General features: G+C 46.7%; 1 protein-coding gene across 13 annotated transcripts in view; it reads right to left on the bottom strand.

The window, feature by feature from the left end:
• Positions 1 to 17,783, bottom strand: part of SLC4A4 (solute carrier family 4 member 4) — a 239,997-nt gene that overhangs the window by 78,927 nt on the left and 143,287 nt on the right. For 8 of the 13 annotated variants that reach the window (XM_080408335.1, XM_080408336.1, XM_080408337.1 and 5 more), the window contains 3 exons: positions 13,602 to 13,762; positions 10,317 to 10,496; positions 3,712 to 3,807 (listed from right to left, as the gene is read on the bottom strand). In XM_080408335.1, coding sequence (XP_080264461.1) covers positions 3,712 to 3,807; positions 10,317 to 10,496; positions 13,602 to 13,762 — 437 coding nt within the window. The remainder of the gene's footprint in view (positions 1 to 3,711; positions 3,808 to 10,316; positions 10,497 to 13,601; positions 13,763 to 17,783) is intronic. The other 5 variants (XM_080408334.1, XM_080408330.1, XM_080408331.1 and 2 more) reach the window with 3 other exon arrangements.

Raw genomic sequence — 17,783 nt, 5'->3', positions numbered from 1 at the left:
CTGCACGTATTAGTAACCATTCTCCTAATTAATTACTAGCAAGCCAGACTAAGAAACGCCTGCAAATTTTGATTCAATGTTTGTTATGAATCTGTCAGTAGGACATAAACACATCAACAAAACAGGAAAAAAGAGATCAGACTTGCTCATGTATGTTGTACCTGTCGCATGGTATAGACATTACTTTGTTCGTAACACCTTCTGTGATATGAATATTTAATAAGTATTTCTATTTGGTAAAAAGGAAAGCTGGAGAAAAAAAACCAAAACCCAAAATAAACCCAGGTTGTTGTAATCCTGAAGCCCATTACTGAAACCCAGGGCTCCTTTTTCTTGTATGGTGCAATTAATTATCTTTTAAAGGTTGCACAGACACTGCCAATTCTGGGACATCTTTGACAAGTGTATGACATACCCATAAATTAAAGACTGAGGCTCGATCCAGAGATACACATGGCTGCTTTGCAACTCTTGAGTTGGTCATATCAAGTAAAGAAAATTCTTTCAAATGCAAAGCCTGTTCACGATGACAATTAGTGTCACGCAGCTCAGGGAGTCCATGCAAAGTCTCTATCAGCTTCCACCACCTGAGCGCTACCAACTGTGAGAAATTAAACAAGAAAGTCTTTGGCAGATTTAAACAGATCTGGAGAAGTTCAAAGACTGCAGAGACGGGAAAACCGGCAGGCTGCTCTCTGAGCTGGGTATGCCACCCTGACCATGGCCAGCTAGTGGCTTTGGGAGAGCTGCTGTTCTGCTGTGGACCATGGGACACTGTCACACAGATTGATCTCCTCTTGTTCAAGCCTCATCATGACACCTCCAAGTCCTGGCACAGCTAATGGCTCCAATTGAGAAGGAACTAAGTATGACTTCCAAAAAGCTTTGAGGAAGGGCAGAAAATACTAATGATTTTACTTGCTACAGTTGTTCAATGCTTCTTCAATGCCTTCTATTCAGAAGAGCTGCACTATGTAGCTGTGGAGAAAGGCGTCTGCTGAAGGTACCCCCTTCATTTTCTGCAGACTGCTTTGGTGGTCTCCCATATCTCTGGGTTCAGTTTTGGAGTAAATAGACTAAAATCAGGGCCCACAGCTTTCACAGCTGGTGTTTTCCCAAATTACAACATCTGTTTCCTTTGTTTACTAGATCTCCAAGGCTGTATGTTTCTTAGGAGGTAATTACCCTTCTCTTTCTAGGGGAAGCAGCTAATGACTGCATCGCTTCTTCCTAGCAGCCTCTTTCTCCCAACACAATCAGCACAACCACATCAAACTCACAGCAGCTCTTCTCAAGGCATCCCATATTTATTCCAGGCCTGGAGAGCCCCGTGTGCCAAAACATTTGTCTGCCTTTTCCAGTTTCTACCCTTGACTTCATGAACACCACACTTCCCCACACACCTGCCCTTGACTATACGCTAAAACCACCACAGCCACAGCAGCGCTCCAAGGCTGAGCAAGGACAAGTGCGTGGAGCCTAGAAGGGAGGGACATCAGACAAAACCCTGTATGACAAGAAGCATGAACCTCCGGGCAGAACGCTCTCAGGACACTCCTTCTGTCACAGTTAAAGCACTTTGGATGAGGCATGTCCCCTCCTGCCCAGGAAGGAAGACCTGACCCTGGGAAGCATGCAAGCCACCCCCGTGCTCATTTCTGAGCATTATCCCACAAAAAGCTGTGAGCATGTCAGTCATAGCTCCAGCTTCTTGGCACAATGCACAGACCTTATTCACTCCTTTTTCCGTCATCAGACTGGCCTTGCATTCAGAGATCTGAGCACCAAAACTTTACAACGTACTTTTTGTTCTTCACAGGTAGAAAGCATCTCATAACGCCAATTTAAACAGGGCTCTCACAGACTAAGATGATTCCTATCTCCATCGCCTTGCAAGAAACTGTACACTTAAAGCTGACAGCCAAAACCTCTTGAACACATAGCATGACTACCCTCCCCTGAAGTCTGGTGTCTGTACATATCATCTTTTGAAGATGCCCTAACAAGGTCCTCAAGTTCAGACTAGTCCCACTCAGTACTGACTCGGACGATCTCTAGAACACCAACTGGAAACCACAAGCTTCATCTTTTACCAGCTTTGCTGACCTAAGCAACTTGACAGTATCCCAGTCCATGTTTAGAAGTTTTCCCCAAATCCCTGAACTTATCCTGACTGCCAAGCAAAGTCATTCACAGAAAAACACTGCTAGAAGTGCAAGATGCAACATGTGCAACGTTGTCTCAAAAGCCATTTGGTTTTGCGGATACTGCAGCCCGAATCTGTACACCCTAAACCTCTTCTGATACAGGTTCCTAACAGCTGTCCACCGTTGAAGTCCCAAAGCCAGGAAGGACACGTCCAATATTCTTGGGTTTTGTGTTTGTCTAACAAGCCTGCTCATAAGAGCAACCCTCTGGAGCAGACTCAGCCATCTGAGGGTTACAGTGACACAAGGCCACCTCAGTCTCTGGGGTGAGCCTAGCAATACTGCTTCGGAACCAGAGACCTGGGGGGCTGGGGAGAGGAAAAACCCAACCTTAAAAATCTGGGAGTCCTCAGGTGAGCAGCTTCTCTGAATCACGAGGAAATAATGGAGCAGAAGTAAGCAACAAGCCTCTCAGCCCACAGGCTCTCCGAGCCCTGAGCAAACTAGGGGAGTAAAAAGTTTCTGCTGCCGAGACCTCAGCCAAAGACTTTGGCACGTGATGTTCACCCTTACACAGTTTGCTAACCGAGGATAATTCCCTGATTCAGGCCTAATTGAACAGGCTTCCTGGGGAAGTGGTGGCATCACCATCCCTGGAGGTGTTTAAAAAATGCCCAAGTGTGGTGCTTGGGGACATGGTTTAGTGGTGGGCTGGGCAGTGCTGGGTTAGCAGTTGGACTTGATGATCATAAAGGTCTTTTCCAACCTAAACGATTCTGTGACTAATCTACATGACTGTCTCTCTGGCAAAGGTGATGCAAGCCTCTCCTTGGCTGTGCTCAGCCAAGTACCGGTGCAAGAAGTAAGGTGGGCAATCCAAACCCCTCCCAGCACCCTACTAAAAGGCTCAATAGTCATCTTTCACTGGGAATATCCTGAAATTCAGATTCCTGTAGATTGCTATGGCCCATAAAGAACACCTCTGTGCTGTTAGTGCAGTAATCAGACAACAGTGTAGTAAACACGTAGATGTCATGTGTAGTAGTTGCCATCAGATGAGTGATGTTTTACAAAGGATAATCAGAGAGAAGCGAGGCCTGAGAAAAGTCCATCACCAAGAGAGAAAGCTGACAGGACATGCTAGCTGTGTTTTTTTATTTAATTTATAAATAAATTAAAATATTTAAGCTCGTTACATTTATAATACTGCATTGGTGGCAAAATTCATGAAGTGCTTTTCAGAGTCAAAGGATGCTTCAATAGATGGAAGAAATGTCACTCAGTGGCTTTGGAGGGAGCCCACTGCCTGACGGGGAGTGCAGGCTGACCTACCTGTTTCATCCCAGATGACAAAAAAGAAGCAAAACAGAGTGAAAGAGAGCAGCAGGAGGGGACAGTGGGGATAACATGGACAGCCAGAGCAGCAGCCGTTCCGCAAGGAACGCACCTGCAACCTTCCCACTGTTAATGCAGCAGCAAGCGTCAGGAGACCCGCTTAGTGCGAGTTCCCCTTCCTCTGCCTCTCGCCACCCCCCGCCCACCCACATCCCTGCCCGGGACTTACTGAGCCATCCCACGCTGGGGCTGCGCTGCACTCGGATTTCATCATCCAACGTGCGGGTTGCTAGACAGGGCACGGAGCTCTCGAGTGGGCTGCGTGCTTGTGTGGCGCAAGCAGGAGACAGTAGCAGCAGCAAAGAGGAGGAAAAGAGCAAAGTTGAAAAGTCAAAGAAAGAAAAAAACAACAAAATGCAAGAAAGAAACGCTCACACAATTGCACAAGCAAGCCAGGTAGGAGACAGAGCGTTGGAACAGTCGCCGTTACACACAAGTGCATCTTTCTACAGAGTTCAGTGACCAGAGTGGTAAGCCCACTCAGGTGGAGCATGATACCTCCTCCATAGCTCCACTTTTCAGCATTCAGTTGGCAGGTCTGGAGCCAATCTGCCCCTCCTGGTGTCTCACATTCAGGCACCTTCGAAGCGGATTTCAAGCACCTAAGGCAGCCGCAGCGTTAATCATGCTGAGTGGTCCCAAGCTGCGGTGTGGGCAGTAAGAACAGCAGACACACAGTGCTTTTGAAATAAAAAAAACAGGTCACGTCCCTGTAGGAGCCCACTCTGAGCACCCTGACCATGCATGTACCATGCACAGCAATTTGGGCTTGGAAGCACGTACCTCAGTCTGCAATGCTTCAAATAATGCAAACAGCTAAACACATTGGTGGTGTTTTTACCAAGTATTCCTTGGAAAAATATCTCATTTCAGACTTAAACATCTCTCCTCCTGTGCTGGTATTACTCAGCTGATGCCATCATTCAACTCTCTAAAGGGACTGGGGATGCAGCTTGGATGAAAAATGCTGAACTGAATAAAGCTGAACTCTTAACATAGAATAAAAACTTTAGAGGAGGGAAGTTTTCATCTCCTGCTAGCCTTCCTTCTCTCAGTACATCAGCCAACGCGTTGCAGACAGCCAGGGTGTTGGGGCAACTCAAATGTTTCCCAACAACACTGTCAGCACAGCAAAAACAAATATTGTTCATGAGGTGTTTGGGCAGCACAGCCACCACCCGCCTGGTGATGGGGAGCATGCCATTACTTATGGTGGTTAAACACTCACACTTCAAACACATCACGGTTTTCTACAGCCTCTGCCAGCTTGGTTTTAGTATGATTCGACCACTTCTCTTCAACGCTTTCGCCACAGGCTCTCACAGGCGTTAAATTATACAAAACGCTGGCAGGCAGGAAGCTTTTAAACAGAAACATCAACAGGGCACAGCAAATGTCACCCCCAGAGCACTGGTGAACACTGAGCAGGCAGTCCTCAGGCACCTGCGTGAGGAACGGTGGCCGCGGTTCCTGTTTTATACAGTGGCAAGCTCACGGCAGACCTGCGTTACCACCCGAAGGTGTGCCAGCTGGGCAAGGGCTGCCGGAGAGCTGCTAGCGCATACGTTATTTAGTGCAGGGCTTCACGGCAAGTGTGGTACCCTGTGCCAGGAAAGGACACAAAGAACTCTTAGAAAGCTGGTCAACAAACCAAGGTGCGCAAAAAAACCCAAAAAAACCCAAACCTGTCAAAAAACCCTGCAGGAGTTCCAACTGAAATGTGAAAGCGAAATGTCCTTGCTGAACACTTTGAACAGCTCAACCTTCTACAAATAAAAGAAACAAAAGGGGCGGTGCCTTTGTAAGGTAACTTCGAGTAATTACTCAGTGCAGCTTTGCCTGTTCAGCTTTTTGATAATCATCTTTTTTCCCACTGAACAGACAGCAAAGGAGTGCTTTAATTGTTCCTCCTCCATCCGATGTCATGTAAGGAACTACCGTCTTTTGCCCATCTGGCTTTCCCAAGAGCAAAAAGGTTTCTGAGAAATCATTCTCCCACAAGCATGATCCAAATATCAATCTCTATGATGTGGTGATGAATAAAAGTAATTCAGCGCACACCTTAGCCACTCAAAAGTTGCATGTTGCTGCCCGTCCGCTGGCTACTGAGTCTTAGCTGCAAAAAGAGCGGCGAAATGGAAGAAGGGGTTGGGGGATGACGTGCTACCGGGGACCACAGAGCCACAGATCCTGCCGAGGTCTGCGAGGGCAGAAGGAGCAGCTGGAGACACTCCAGGATCAGCCCCAGCAGCGGCAGGGCAGGAGGTAAAGCACCGTTTCTGAATTTCATAAAAAACACAGAGGGCTCAGTCGCCTCAGAAGGTGGAAGTAAGAACATGGAATATAGCCACAGCCCGGGGTGCTTTGCAGAGAAATCCCCAGCAACACACAACGAATTGAAAATGCACTCACATTCACAGGCAAGGTCCTAGCGACTTCTGCTTGTTTACCTTTTTTCCTGCTTTACGCATGAAGAATATCTTGAGACACATTCAGAATTTTTAATTATGATTAAATGTAATACCAGAACAGGAGTTGATACAAGCTTATCATGAAGCTACTAAGAAAGGCATAGAAAATTTTAGAGACCCTAAGACCTAGTTACCTAAGTGCTCCAAAACAAGTGAGACACAGGCACCTCAGTATCTCCAAGAACCAGGGCCCAGGGGATATTTCCAGATTTCAGAACTAACAAATACCTTTGAAGAAATTTGTCATTATGTAATATGGGGTTTAAGCCTAACTGTCCTGGGGGGTTAAAAAAAAAAAAAAAAAAAAAAAAGGAAAATCATGGGCAGAATCCATGCTAATGATAATGACATTACGCTAAAGTGCTGCCAAAATAAATGTTTTTTAATGTAATTTAATACGATTAGGCACCTATCAAAATCGTAGGTTCTAAATCAATTGTGATTGCCCAGCAAGAACCAGTAAGTTGCATAATATTTTTTACACACAACCTACGGCAGGGTCTGGTTCAGCTTCAGCAGAGACGGTCTCGTTAACAACCCTTAATGAATGCACAATAACTGTGCTCATTACACGAGCAGGGTGCTTTGTAATTTACATCAGTGCCTTTTATGGGTAAACTAGAGAAGTTCCCCCATGCAACACTGGCAGTAAATGTCAGTTGAGCAGAAAGCCAAGCTGCTTCCCAGCTACATCAGCCTGTAAGGTTCTTGTGCGGAGGGGAGGAGTAAGCCATGCACAGAGGGGCTGCCGGCCATTCCCATCAACCTGGGGGCAGCATGAATATTGGATGGAAGTTTCACTGACGCCGAAATGAAAGGTAGGCACTGAACAGAAATACCTACCTGGAAAGAAACTCTAGGGAAGTTTATGAGTGCTTGGGGGCTGGTGGCACTTTCATTACTGTCATTAACCATGTTGAGAGACAGCTGCACTCCTGCTGGCTTCATTAAATTTTTATCTGTCTAAAGGACAAATTCTGCCTTCAGAAGCACAGGAGAGGCACTCATTGAATTCCAAGGAGCATGGTATAGCTCGATCAAATACATTCTGGAGTTACCTTTTCAGTAAAGTGTAAATAATAAATAATATAACAACTTTTCATGAAGTATTTCCCTTTGCATCTAAGTCTCTCCTTCCTTTAAATCTCAAAGCACTTGAAGTGTCACGGAACATAATGCATTATATATTCTCGTAACACAAAAACATCCCAGGTGGGGAAACAGAGGCAAAACGACATGAAAGGAGTGGCTGAAGGTCAGCCAGTGGGCTGCACAGAGTCGGGAAAGCATTTCCTGAGACTCAGTCCAAATGAGACAGGACCTGCGCACTGCCTCCAAATAAGAAAGGAATGAAGTCACCCAGGGTCCGAGTAAAGGATGCCCTTAGCCATGAAAAACAAGCAGGGCCCTGAGTGGGAACGGAGATGAACGCCCTTTGTCAGCATCAGCCTTCCCAGGATAAGCACGCTATTATTTTCTCTTTAAGCAGCCCTGCAAGCCTAGCGCTGCACAGCGAAGAGACAGGGCTCACCGTCCGAGGTAGCGTTAAACAATACACTCAGCGTGTGTACTATAGTTAAGATACAGTTAAATAATAATAACTATAAGTAATAATAGCTATACCATCCAAGGTATAGTTAAATAACGCACCGAGCATGTGTATTAGAGGAGTTAAGGTAACAGTTAAATAATAACAACTATAAATAATAATAGCTACACCGACCAACATATGGTTAAATAATACACTGAGCAGGATTTACCTTCAAACCCCTTAAGTAAGTTTTAATTTGTCTATAAAACCCTGAGGTTTTGATGGCTCCTCAAGGAATGACTTGAACTGCAGAAAGGAAGAATTTGACATTCACCAGCTGCTGGAAAAAAGAGGCGGCTGTTACAAGCATATGGTGCAGGGGAAAAAAGGTGCAAACCAGAGGTGGAAGGTGGTGTACACTGCTAACAGAACCCGTTTTAACCCCTTCGGTTATGACCCTTGCTGTGTCCAAAAGGAGGGACTAACCATAGCAATGCCCTACAGTCAGCCCTGAAGGTTTCTTTATATTTCTGCACCTTAGGAACTCACCAGGACAGGTACTCAGAACAAAACACTAAACTTGGTGAATTGTTCGGCTGTAAGGTAGGACAAAAGCCTGGCGCTGCCCAGAGACAGCGGCACTCCCCGCAGGCAGGAGCCCAGCCGCTCGCCTCCCAGGCGGTAGGAGCGTGGTTAGCTCTGCCTGGGGAGCCCAGCCTGGCACGCCTCTCTGTGTGACCAGGACCCTCGGTGTCACAGCGCCTACCTGCAGGAAAGGGGGCTTGGGGCTGAAGCCCAGAACTAAGGGCATCCCCTACACCGCACACAAGGCGACCAAAGCACCCGAGCAACACGTGCTGGAGACATGTCCGTCTTCGGTTTTGCCTCCCATACAGCGTGGCTACGGTTCAGGATCCTTCTCCTCAAAGCAAACCTGCTCACCTTTTCAAAGCTCCAGAAAGCGCAGTAGTCACGGAGGTGGTAACTGGTACCTACAGACACCACTGCAGACAGTGCTTATGCATTTCACCTGCAACAGCCGTTGCCTTCTTTTAACAGAAAGCAGACGCCTCCCATACAAACCAGCGGGAAGGACACAATGTAAAGCCCCAGGGAGCATCATTTCTTAATCCCAACTGAAAACAACCACATGCTGGGTGCCCAGTCCCAACATGACTGAGGCATGCTCCAGGGGCCTGAAGTGCCTGGCTGATGTAAGGACAAAAATCCTGCCGATTTTATGCCAGAAGTTAACGGGCAAAGAGCAGGGGGGCTTGAGGAGTACCAGTTTAGCTAGAGCTCCTGAACACCGCCTCTCTGGGATCCGACCCTCCTCAGGCACTCCTACACGTGTACGTTACCCAATGTGCAAGGCATCAGCTCAAGGCTTGTGGGAATTCACAGAACAAAAGCAAAGCCTGGTGATGCCCAGAAGGTCCTTTCCCCTCCCTGCAGCGTGCTCTGGAAGAGGCTCCCCTGTTTTCAGCACATATCGCCCATCTCAGCTGGCCACACTGAGCTCCTTCCCCACAACAGGAATTTCTTTACAGTGCTCTCCGAAGCACAGTCCCTCTCTTTGCTCCACTGGACTCCTGCAGGGATATTCACCAAAAAGCTGCACACCCAGGACGTCCCCTTGATTCACGTTACTGCGCCTCTGTGTTATTCACTTAGTCACTGCGTTATCAAGGCACTTGCATGGGACAAGATGCATCGTCAAGAGCAATAAATATTCTTCACATGCACACGCACACACACCCCTGCTGCAAAATCAAAGGATGATTAAAAAGTAGGAATTATTAATAAAGTATGAGAATAGGTTAGGGAGGAATGTTAGGGTGAGTTTTGGAAGCAGAACACAGAAAGCTAAGAGGCCTTAAATGTAGCAAGAAGGAAATAATTTCTTTGCTTGCTTTCATTTCTGTGTGAAACTTCTGAAATTTTTAAACGGCAACTTTTAGACAAATTTCCAGATGGCAACAGGAGGCAGCTGACAGAACTCCAAGAGATGACAATAGGCTGAAAACTTCCCTTCTTTGATTACCACTAGTAAGACGACTGCAAACACCTATGTACAGGTAAGTACAGAGACATTGCCAAGGCCTCTATAGCTGTCTGCACCCAGGCGCACACGCACACGGATAGACACCACTACGAGCACGGCACTAGCTACGTCACCACTTTCAGAGGGACAGATCCACGACATACACCACAAAACAATCTTAGGATGAATAAAGCAAGATGAAAATCAGCTTTACCCACACTGGACACTGATTGTATGGCAATAAAATGCAAGCTATATGTTACTATCACGTAAATTTTGACTAGGAGTGCCATCGACACCATCTGTTACAGAAATCGAACGCGCATGAAAGCTTCGTCTCTGCCCAAGCATTTCAGATGATCGGCCTTTTAGGTTCAGGCACGGTTGGATTTTTTTTGCAAATCTCTTTCCTACCGTCGTTCCTGCATCCCCTCCCACACGCAGGCTGCAAGAGCATTTCTCTGCTCTGCCCTGCGCCTCCTGCAGCCTGCCACCTGCCTGCCACCTCCCCTCCTCTCCCACTCAGTCCAGTGAAGATACGGTTAGAGCGACGTGCCACGGCCAAAGCAGCCTCCAGAGCCCACCGCTGACATGTCATCAGCGTGGGTCTCGCTACGCTAATTGTGGGTTAGAAAAGCATCGTCAAGGCAACGCAGTTAGTTTTTGGCGGGCAGGTTGGGTGGGTTGCTTTAGAAGGGAAGGCTATAGCCAGTTAGCCTCTGCATTACCATTATCGGGGTTGGTAAACATCCTACTTGCACTGGAGACGGTCTTTCCAATGTCAGCCAGGGAGCGCAGGTTGGACTTCTTGGTCTGGTGCCGGTGCTTCCTGAGCAGCGTGTAGGTGACTTTGTCCTTCAGGTCTGATTTCAAAAGCCCCGTCTCGATCTGATTGTCGACGATCATTTCTGTCGCACGCAAGGGTGAGGGAGAGGAGAGGACCATTAATCACAAGGCACAAAACTCAACTGCACCGAGGGAGAGCGGGGCATAAGGATCGTTTTCACCCTATCTTTTTGAAGGCTTTCCTTCCCCACATCAAAATCACTACATTTCGCCATTTTACTTTTGATGGGCATCTCTTACAGACATTTCTTTTGAAATGGGACATAAGCGTTTCCATCCAGCAAAAAACCATCAGCCACCGACACATACCTATTGTAACGAGGCTCCCTTCTGTTATTTTCACACAAGCTGTTGAGACTATTTCAAATCACCTACAGATGCAAGCCATCTACCAGGGTAAGGTGGTTCTCAGTTCAGAAAGGGAATCTGCTCTGACCCTGTATTTTTGTGAAGAAGCTACAACTACTTTGCGAGTTCCACTATGCTCCCAAAAATAACACAGTAAAACTTCTATCGGATCCAACATGGCCCGAGTTCACCCCACAGGCTCCCAGTAAAACCTAATCTAATGATATGAAAAAGTCCTGGAGATGAGCAACTAATTAAATCACTCACTCTCCAGACTGAAGCAAAATGACAGCAACTACAAAAGGCAGAACTTGCTCCAATTGTCACAGGACTTATTATGTGGCTTTGCCTTTATCTGAATCAGCAGGAAAAAAGGCTCCCATCCCACTGCAAAGGCTGCTCACTTTCCATCAATCCTCTCCTTCCTGCTCCCCTGTCTCAGAGGAGAAGGGACGGGGGAGTAGCCAGATTTATTAAGAATCTCTATTGTGCATTAAATCTCCCATTAAGCTGTTCCCTTGATTACTTCAGTTAACATGCTGTCCCCCGGGGGGAAGTGGCAGCTCTTATTTGTCTAGTGGTAACTTTTATTTGTGCTAATAATAAAAGTTATGGGAAAGGGGAGGCAGAACATGCAGCACATTTGCTAACTCGGTGAGTCAGAAAGTCGTCCTCTATATGCTGCCCAAGAATTAATGCCTCTTCACATCACAGGGGAAAAAAGCCTAGTTCTTCCACCCAACTCAGAAAAGGACCATTATATGCACGTAGGTGCAGTTACACTAAACATTTGGCAAAACGTTTATTTTTCTACAGCGCCGTTTTTCTGCAAGCTTTTGCTCCTCCTATTTTTTTAGTGATTTTTGGAATACTTCCTTCAGTCTGTCTTCATCAAGTTCATCCTTCTCTGGCAAGTGTTTCTTCCCTTCCATGTTTCTGATACAACACAAATCAACAGAGAGCCTTTTGAGCTCTTCCTTCCCGTGTGTCATTAACAGACATCCACCAAGTGACCATCACTAAATAACTCTGGAAACCAAGTCTGCAGGCTTTTTGGGCACCCCCATCTATCTGATTAAGGACCTAGACCAGCAAAACCACCCCACTCAGGCCAGTGCTGCAGCAACAGCAGCCACCGATTTGTAATTTAAACTTCCAGGAGTCAGATGTAATTTGGGTGTTGAAGAAGAACATTGAAGGTGACATCTCAAAATGACTTCAAAAAGAAATTTAATGTTCGAGGGTTAAAGTTTTGGACCACTGACATCAGCTGCTATCTTCTGAAGCATGTTCAGCTTCCGCATAAAACTTCAGAGGTTTTTGTTTGTTGGGTTTAGTTTTGTTTTTAAACTTTGCAAAGTTGTGCATTTGGATACGCAGACACAAAAATAAAGGAAAATAAATGCCAAAAAAAATGCACCTGCAAAACAAAGCTCGAAACTCTGCAGAGAACATCAGAGGCAGCTTTCGTAATTCCAAGTATTACAAACTAGTGCAACACCTGATATTTAACAGTTTCATGGCAGGACAGTTTTGAGCCTGCTTCCTCCTAAGGTTATAATTCAAAGCACTGGGTTTTGTGGGGGTTTTATTTCATTTTGCTCTTCTATGCCGCTTCACATTGTGGCTTCCAAACTCAGTGGTTTTGCTTAACTGTACCTCCACTGGACGGCTCACTTTTAAGATTTATTTTTGCCGACCTTCTCACACATCATCGGGAACACGGTATAGCTCTTGGCAACGTCACCAAGCATCACCCCAAGCCACGGCTGCTTTGACTGCAAAGATCCTGCCATCCTGCTCAGAAGAGTGAAGTATCAGCTAATGCTGCGCCTGCTCTTCGCCCTTCCTTGCTGCAGGGGAGCACCCCATCCTACAGAGAGGCTCACTCACCTTCAGCAGCCACCCTGGGACCCCATCCAGAAGTAGTCTGTGGTCTGACTGCATGGCCAAAAACCTGCAGCCCTTCTGCCCAACGTGGTACCTGCTGGGTCCTGAGGGAGGTGGCCTTCTACAGCTTACGTTTCTGAGAGCCAACACAAAGTCAGTGTGTACTATTCCTTGCACAAACTGTGATATCTCGGGATATAACTGAGGACATCTCCTTTGGGATCCAAATGATTCGATACAATTACCAAAAAGCTCAGGAAGGACCTAGAGCACCAGTCCTGTGAGGAGCGGCTGAGGGAGCTGCAGGGGTTCAGCCTGGAGAGGAGGGGGCTCAGGGACCTTATCACTCTCTACAACTACCTAAGAGGGGGGTGTAGGCAGGGGGGTCGGTCTCTGCTCCCACATAACAGGTGACAGGACAAGAGGAAACAGCCTCAAGCCACGCCAGGGAAGGTTTAGATTGGATATTAGGAAAAACTTATTCAACGGAAGGGTGGACAAGCATGGGAACAGGCTGCCTGGGGAGGTGGTGGAGTCACTGTCCCTGGGGATGTTTAAAAACATGTACATCCGGTGCTTAGGGACATGGTTACTGAACCACGGTGGGCTTGGCAGAGCTGCATTAATGGGTGGACCTGATGATCTTAAAGGTCTTCTCTAACCTAAATGATTCTATGGCCAATTATCACTGAAGCTGACTTTTTTACTCTTCTTCCTGAATTGAGAAGAACTCTTTTCTCTTGTCTGTTGTCCTTCTCCACACACTTTCTATTTTCCCCTGTTATTTCTTGGAGGATTTCTTTCTTTATTTTCCTCTTTTGTTGAAAAAGCAGTGCTTTCTCATTAAAACCATCCATGAAACCATCATCAGGGTTAATAAAAATGGATAGGGAAGAGTTGATGGAAAGAGCCAAGGAAGCTTCACTTACCTACCACCTGTGGGAGAGAAGAGGCCTCCATATCCAGCATTATTGAGCCTTTCTCTATACATGTCCTTAGCTCGAACAAGCTGTGCAGGGACAAGGTGGCCACGTGAGGTTTGCTCCATCGCTCCCCACCTTGTTCTACCTTCTCCTCAAACTTGATCCACCTACAAGAGGGCAGAGCAAGGAGATCGTGTTAAAGCTGTCGGCTCCTTGCAGACACACATCTCTGAAAGAAGCGGGGCAGCTGAACCATCGCGGCATACCAACAATTTCCAGTACACGCATTTTCCCACACATCTCTGAGGCCACAAACCCATGACCAAGTTGCAAAGGCTTAAAGAATTGGGGTGTGTCAGCTGAGCAGCCATAACGCTCTGCCTGCTTGTAAACCATTGCACACTTTCAGGTAAAACATTTTATCTTTAATAGCTTTCATCAAGACTTAAATTAACACCCTTTAGCTGATGTTTGCTCCAGGCCAAGAGTACATAGGCGGCTTCAGCAGCTGAGCTGAGACCCAGGGGTTCCCTCCCCAGTCGGCACACCCAGTCCTTAACCCAACATTGTGTCAAACCCACCACGAGAAGTTGGCCACCGCTTCACCAAACCAACGAGGAGAAAGTCAAGGGAACTTGACTCACACTTGAATCATCTCAAGGGAGAAGGGGTGAGCACCACAGCTCCACAAAAAGTAGCTGGGGAGGGGTGTTTTAAAAAAAATAATCAGCATTTCCACAAATAAAGTTGGAAAAAACTTCTTTTTCTGGGAAAAAAAAAAAAAACACCTTGGTTTTGAGTATTCAAATCTGGACAATAAAATCTGAAAATTGGCCACTGCCAAAACTCAGTAGCATCAAACAATACTGTCCCATACCCACAGGCAGGCGTGAGGCAATGGGGGGCAGAGAGGAGCATGCCCCAGCCAAAAATCGGGCGATGCTCTTGGCAGAACAAGTGAGCCACCAAAGGACAAGCCACAGGTTAAGGGGCTCTCTCTTTCCCTCTGCTCTCTGGCTGCTGTTTAATGATTTAACAAAGCAGGTCTGAAAAAGCCAGAAAGCTCACCTGTAGTGGAAGATTAGAGCAAAGGTCAAATCCCGTTCTGTGCAAAAGACTCTTTACACCCCTAAACCCATGTCCTAACAGCAGGCGAGCGGGAGGTTTCACCTTTCCCTGCCCCCCAACCCCCCCCCCCCCCGGCCGTGACCCTGCCCTTGTTGTGCTGCCCCCAGCCAGGGCTCTGCGCGGGGGGGCAGCCCGGGGCTCCTGCTGCAGGGCTCACCGGGGGCTTCACCCAGCCCTGCCTTGGCTGCACCGGGAAGAGGCAGGCGCACTATGCATCCCTCACTGCAAAGCAGAAGTGCTTTTTAAATCCTGTCTTGAGATACTGTTTTAATATACGAGGAAAATGAAAATTCCAGTGACTAATATAAGGGGATTATTAAGACAAAACCCACACACGTCCAGGTAAGGAAGCTCATAAATTGGTTCAAAAGAATATTACTAACAGTAAGCAAAATTATATTTAATCCTGAAAAATGTATTACTTGAGGATTAATCAATTACGCTTTTCAATTGCAATAATCTCTTTTTGAGACTCTTTTTTTTTTTAAAGCCGCTTTTTAACTCCAGCTAAAAAAATGATTTAGATCTCAAATTAATAAGGTTCTATTAAGTTCACAAATTCTAGCTATTTCCTAGGACACCCGAGGGACTTGGGCAGCTGCAAATTTCTGAGTTTCAGAGCTGTGTGTTACGTGGGACGGAGATGCAGTTCACCCCGCAGTAGCATAAAGGCTGCAAGTTACGAAGCATTTGCCTTTTCTGTGAAAGCGTATTATTCACGACTACTGATATTTGCTTTCTGTTTTCTTTTCACACTATAATCCACAATCAAAGCGAAATAAAACAAATATTAACTTGCAAACCCATTTGAGCTACCACCTGCTCTGTTCAGTGTGGTCCCTACAACAACTCTTCTCCTAGGGAGCGGGCAAGCCCACGCACTTCCAGGGGAATTCATGGAGAGCAAGGTGCCTCCCAACCCCCTGAAGACCCTTGGTCCCCAAGCCCCCCCCAAGCTCTGGTGTACACCATCCCCTCCGCAAATCAATGCGAGCGGTTAGTTAAGCAAAGCGGCCCACATGGCTGTCCACAGGGGAAACCAATGCCTTGCTCTTCATAGTTTGGTTTTTTTAATATCTGCTTCTGCGGAACGGCTCGCTCACTGCTAGGCAGGGAAAAAAGTGCTGGACTTTCAGGGTGGAGAAGAGAGGGCAAAAAGGAGCCAGGGGGGTTAGTGCTTCTTGTTGCCTGAATACAGAACTGTCCAGCTCTCCACAGAGCTTCCCGCGCACTGAAAGCGATGCTGCCTGCAGCAACGTACTGTTTCAGGGCAGGAGATTATCTCCACTGTTATTCCAGAAAACAAACAATCAAATTACCTTCCTCATTCCCATCCTGTTCCATTCTTGACATCTACATATTCCTGTCTGCCAGCTGGACTTCACTTGCAACAGCTAGTAAACATTGCCACGACCACATCAGAGCAGCAGCAAGGTATGACATAAAACACCCCTGTTCTGTTACGCCTCTTGGGCACTGGGAATTACGTCGACGGCTCTCCCAGCACTGGGAACCTCTGCTTTCAGGTACCTACCAGCACCACTGGCTCCAAAGGGTTGGGACTGGCAAGGAGGACCTGCCACCAGCGCACTTGGGTGCCTCCAGAATAACACCCTGTGCTCCCAGCGCGGCTGGGCACCGGCGGCGCAGGCAGTGTGTGCGCACTGCAAGGGCAGCTAGGATCTCTGCTCAGCCAGATGCAGGAGCCATTTTTTTTCTATATATTATTCTTTTCAGAGCTTCAAAAAGGATCGTGTAAAAGGTGTGCTAATATTATAATGCATGAAAGGGTGAAGGATATAAATGTGCTGCCTGACAGAGCCTTATATAATAAAAAAAGAAACAATAATAGAAGATTAAAAAAACACCTATCCACCATCCCACAGTTCTTTCATTCCTTTTCTCTGTAGTCTCATGATCTTTCTACCATCTTAGTCCCCAAATCCTGAACCTCAAAGTAAGAGTGCTGGCCTCCAGCTGCTTCAGGTCTTTTTCCTAATTTTCCCTGTAACCGGTAACTGCCACCAAAATGCCAACATCCACATGTCAGTGGAAGAACTTCTCCCTTCTGCACCAAATGGATGATGAGCACCAACACAACAAACAAGAAGCACCCACCTGGTGACTCAAACCTTCAGGCTACCTTTTAACAGCAATAAACCTTCCCTTTTACTGCTCTCTTTCTAACACATTTACAGGGCTTTGCTGTAAAACCCCGGAGTACATTAAGGATGTTTTTCTAAAATGGCCCTTTATGGTGAACTGTGGCCCAACATTGTGATGGGCTACACAGGCAATAGCGCCCTGCAAAGGGGTACAATGCCCTCAAGCCCTGGTGCTTACCTACCTTCAGAAATGTCACCACGTGCTGGGTGACTACAATAGCCTTCTTTATACTGGGGTTGCAATGCAGCTGAACTTACACGAATCAAGAACCAGGACAGGCAACTAAAGGTCCCCTCTGGAGACATCTTTGCATCAGTAGCCATGAGGTTCTTGCTGGAAGTTTTCCATGATATGTACCAGTTTATTTTTCTATTGACCAGAACGGCTCTAGAAAGGACAGTATCATTTGCTAAACTTTCTTTCCTGACAGCTTCCATGCTCTTTCAAGTCTTAGACCAAAGGGCTGTGGCAAGCTGCATGGCCGGCAGCCCCTCTGCCTGCCAAAGCATGGAGCGAGCCAGCTCCAGCTGGGATGTCCCATAGCAGGAGCTGCTCAGTAGATGACTGGCAGATTTGTTATGCAAGATAAAGTCGTTTCAGAACAAAACTGAAAAATCCTGAGCAATCATACACTATGCAAGATCACTACCAACAAACCAGCACGCGAGTCAGGAGGCGGGGCCGAGTTCAGGAATTACACAGTGTCTCAACAGGATGCTTAAAGCGTGTAATGTATATATCTAAATATATCTAAAATTTACATGGAGCATCATATATACAGCTCCATCTAGCACATCTTCCAAAGACATTTGAAAACACATAAAACCAGAAATCATTTGGCAGAGAAGAAAACTTCTCTACAGCTAGCTGACAGCAGGAGTGCAGGCACATCCC

This window comes from Falco punctatus, assembly GCF_963210335.1.
Source record: "Falco punctatus genome assembly, chromosome: 1".
Lineage (NCBI taxonomy): Eukaryota > Metazoa > Chordata > Aves > Falconiformes > Falconidae > Falco > Falco punctatus.
The sequence above is the reverse complement of the archived record's forward strand: the minus strand, read 5'-3'. Positions and strand labels throughout refer to the sequence as shown.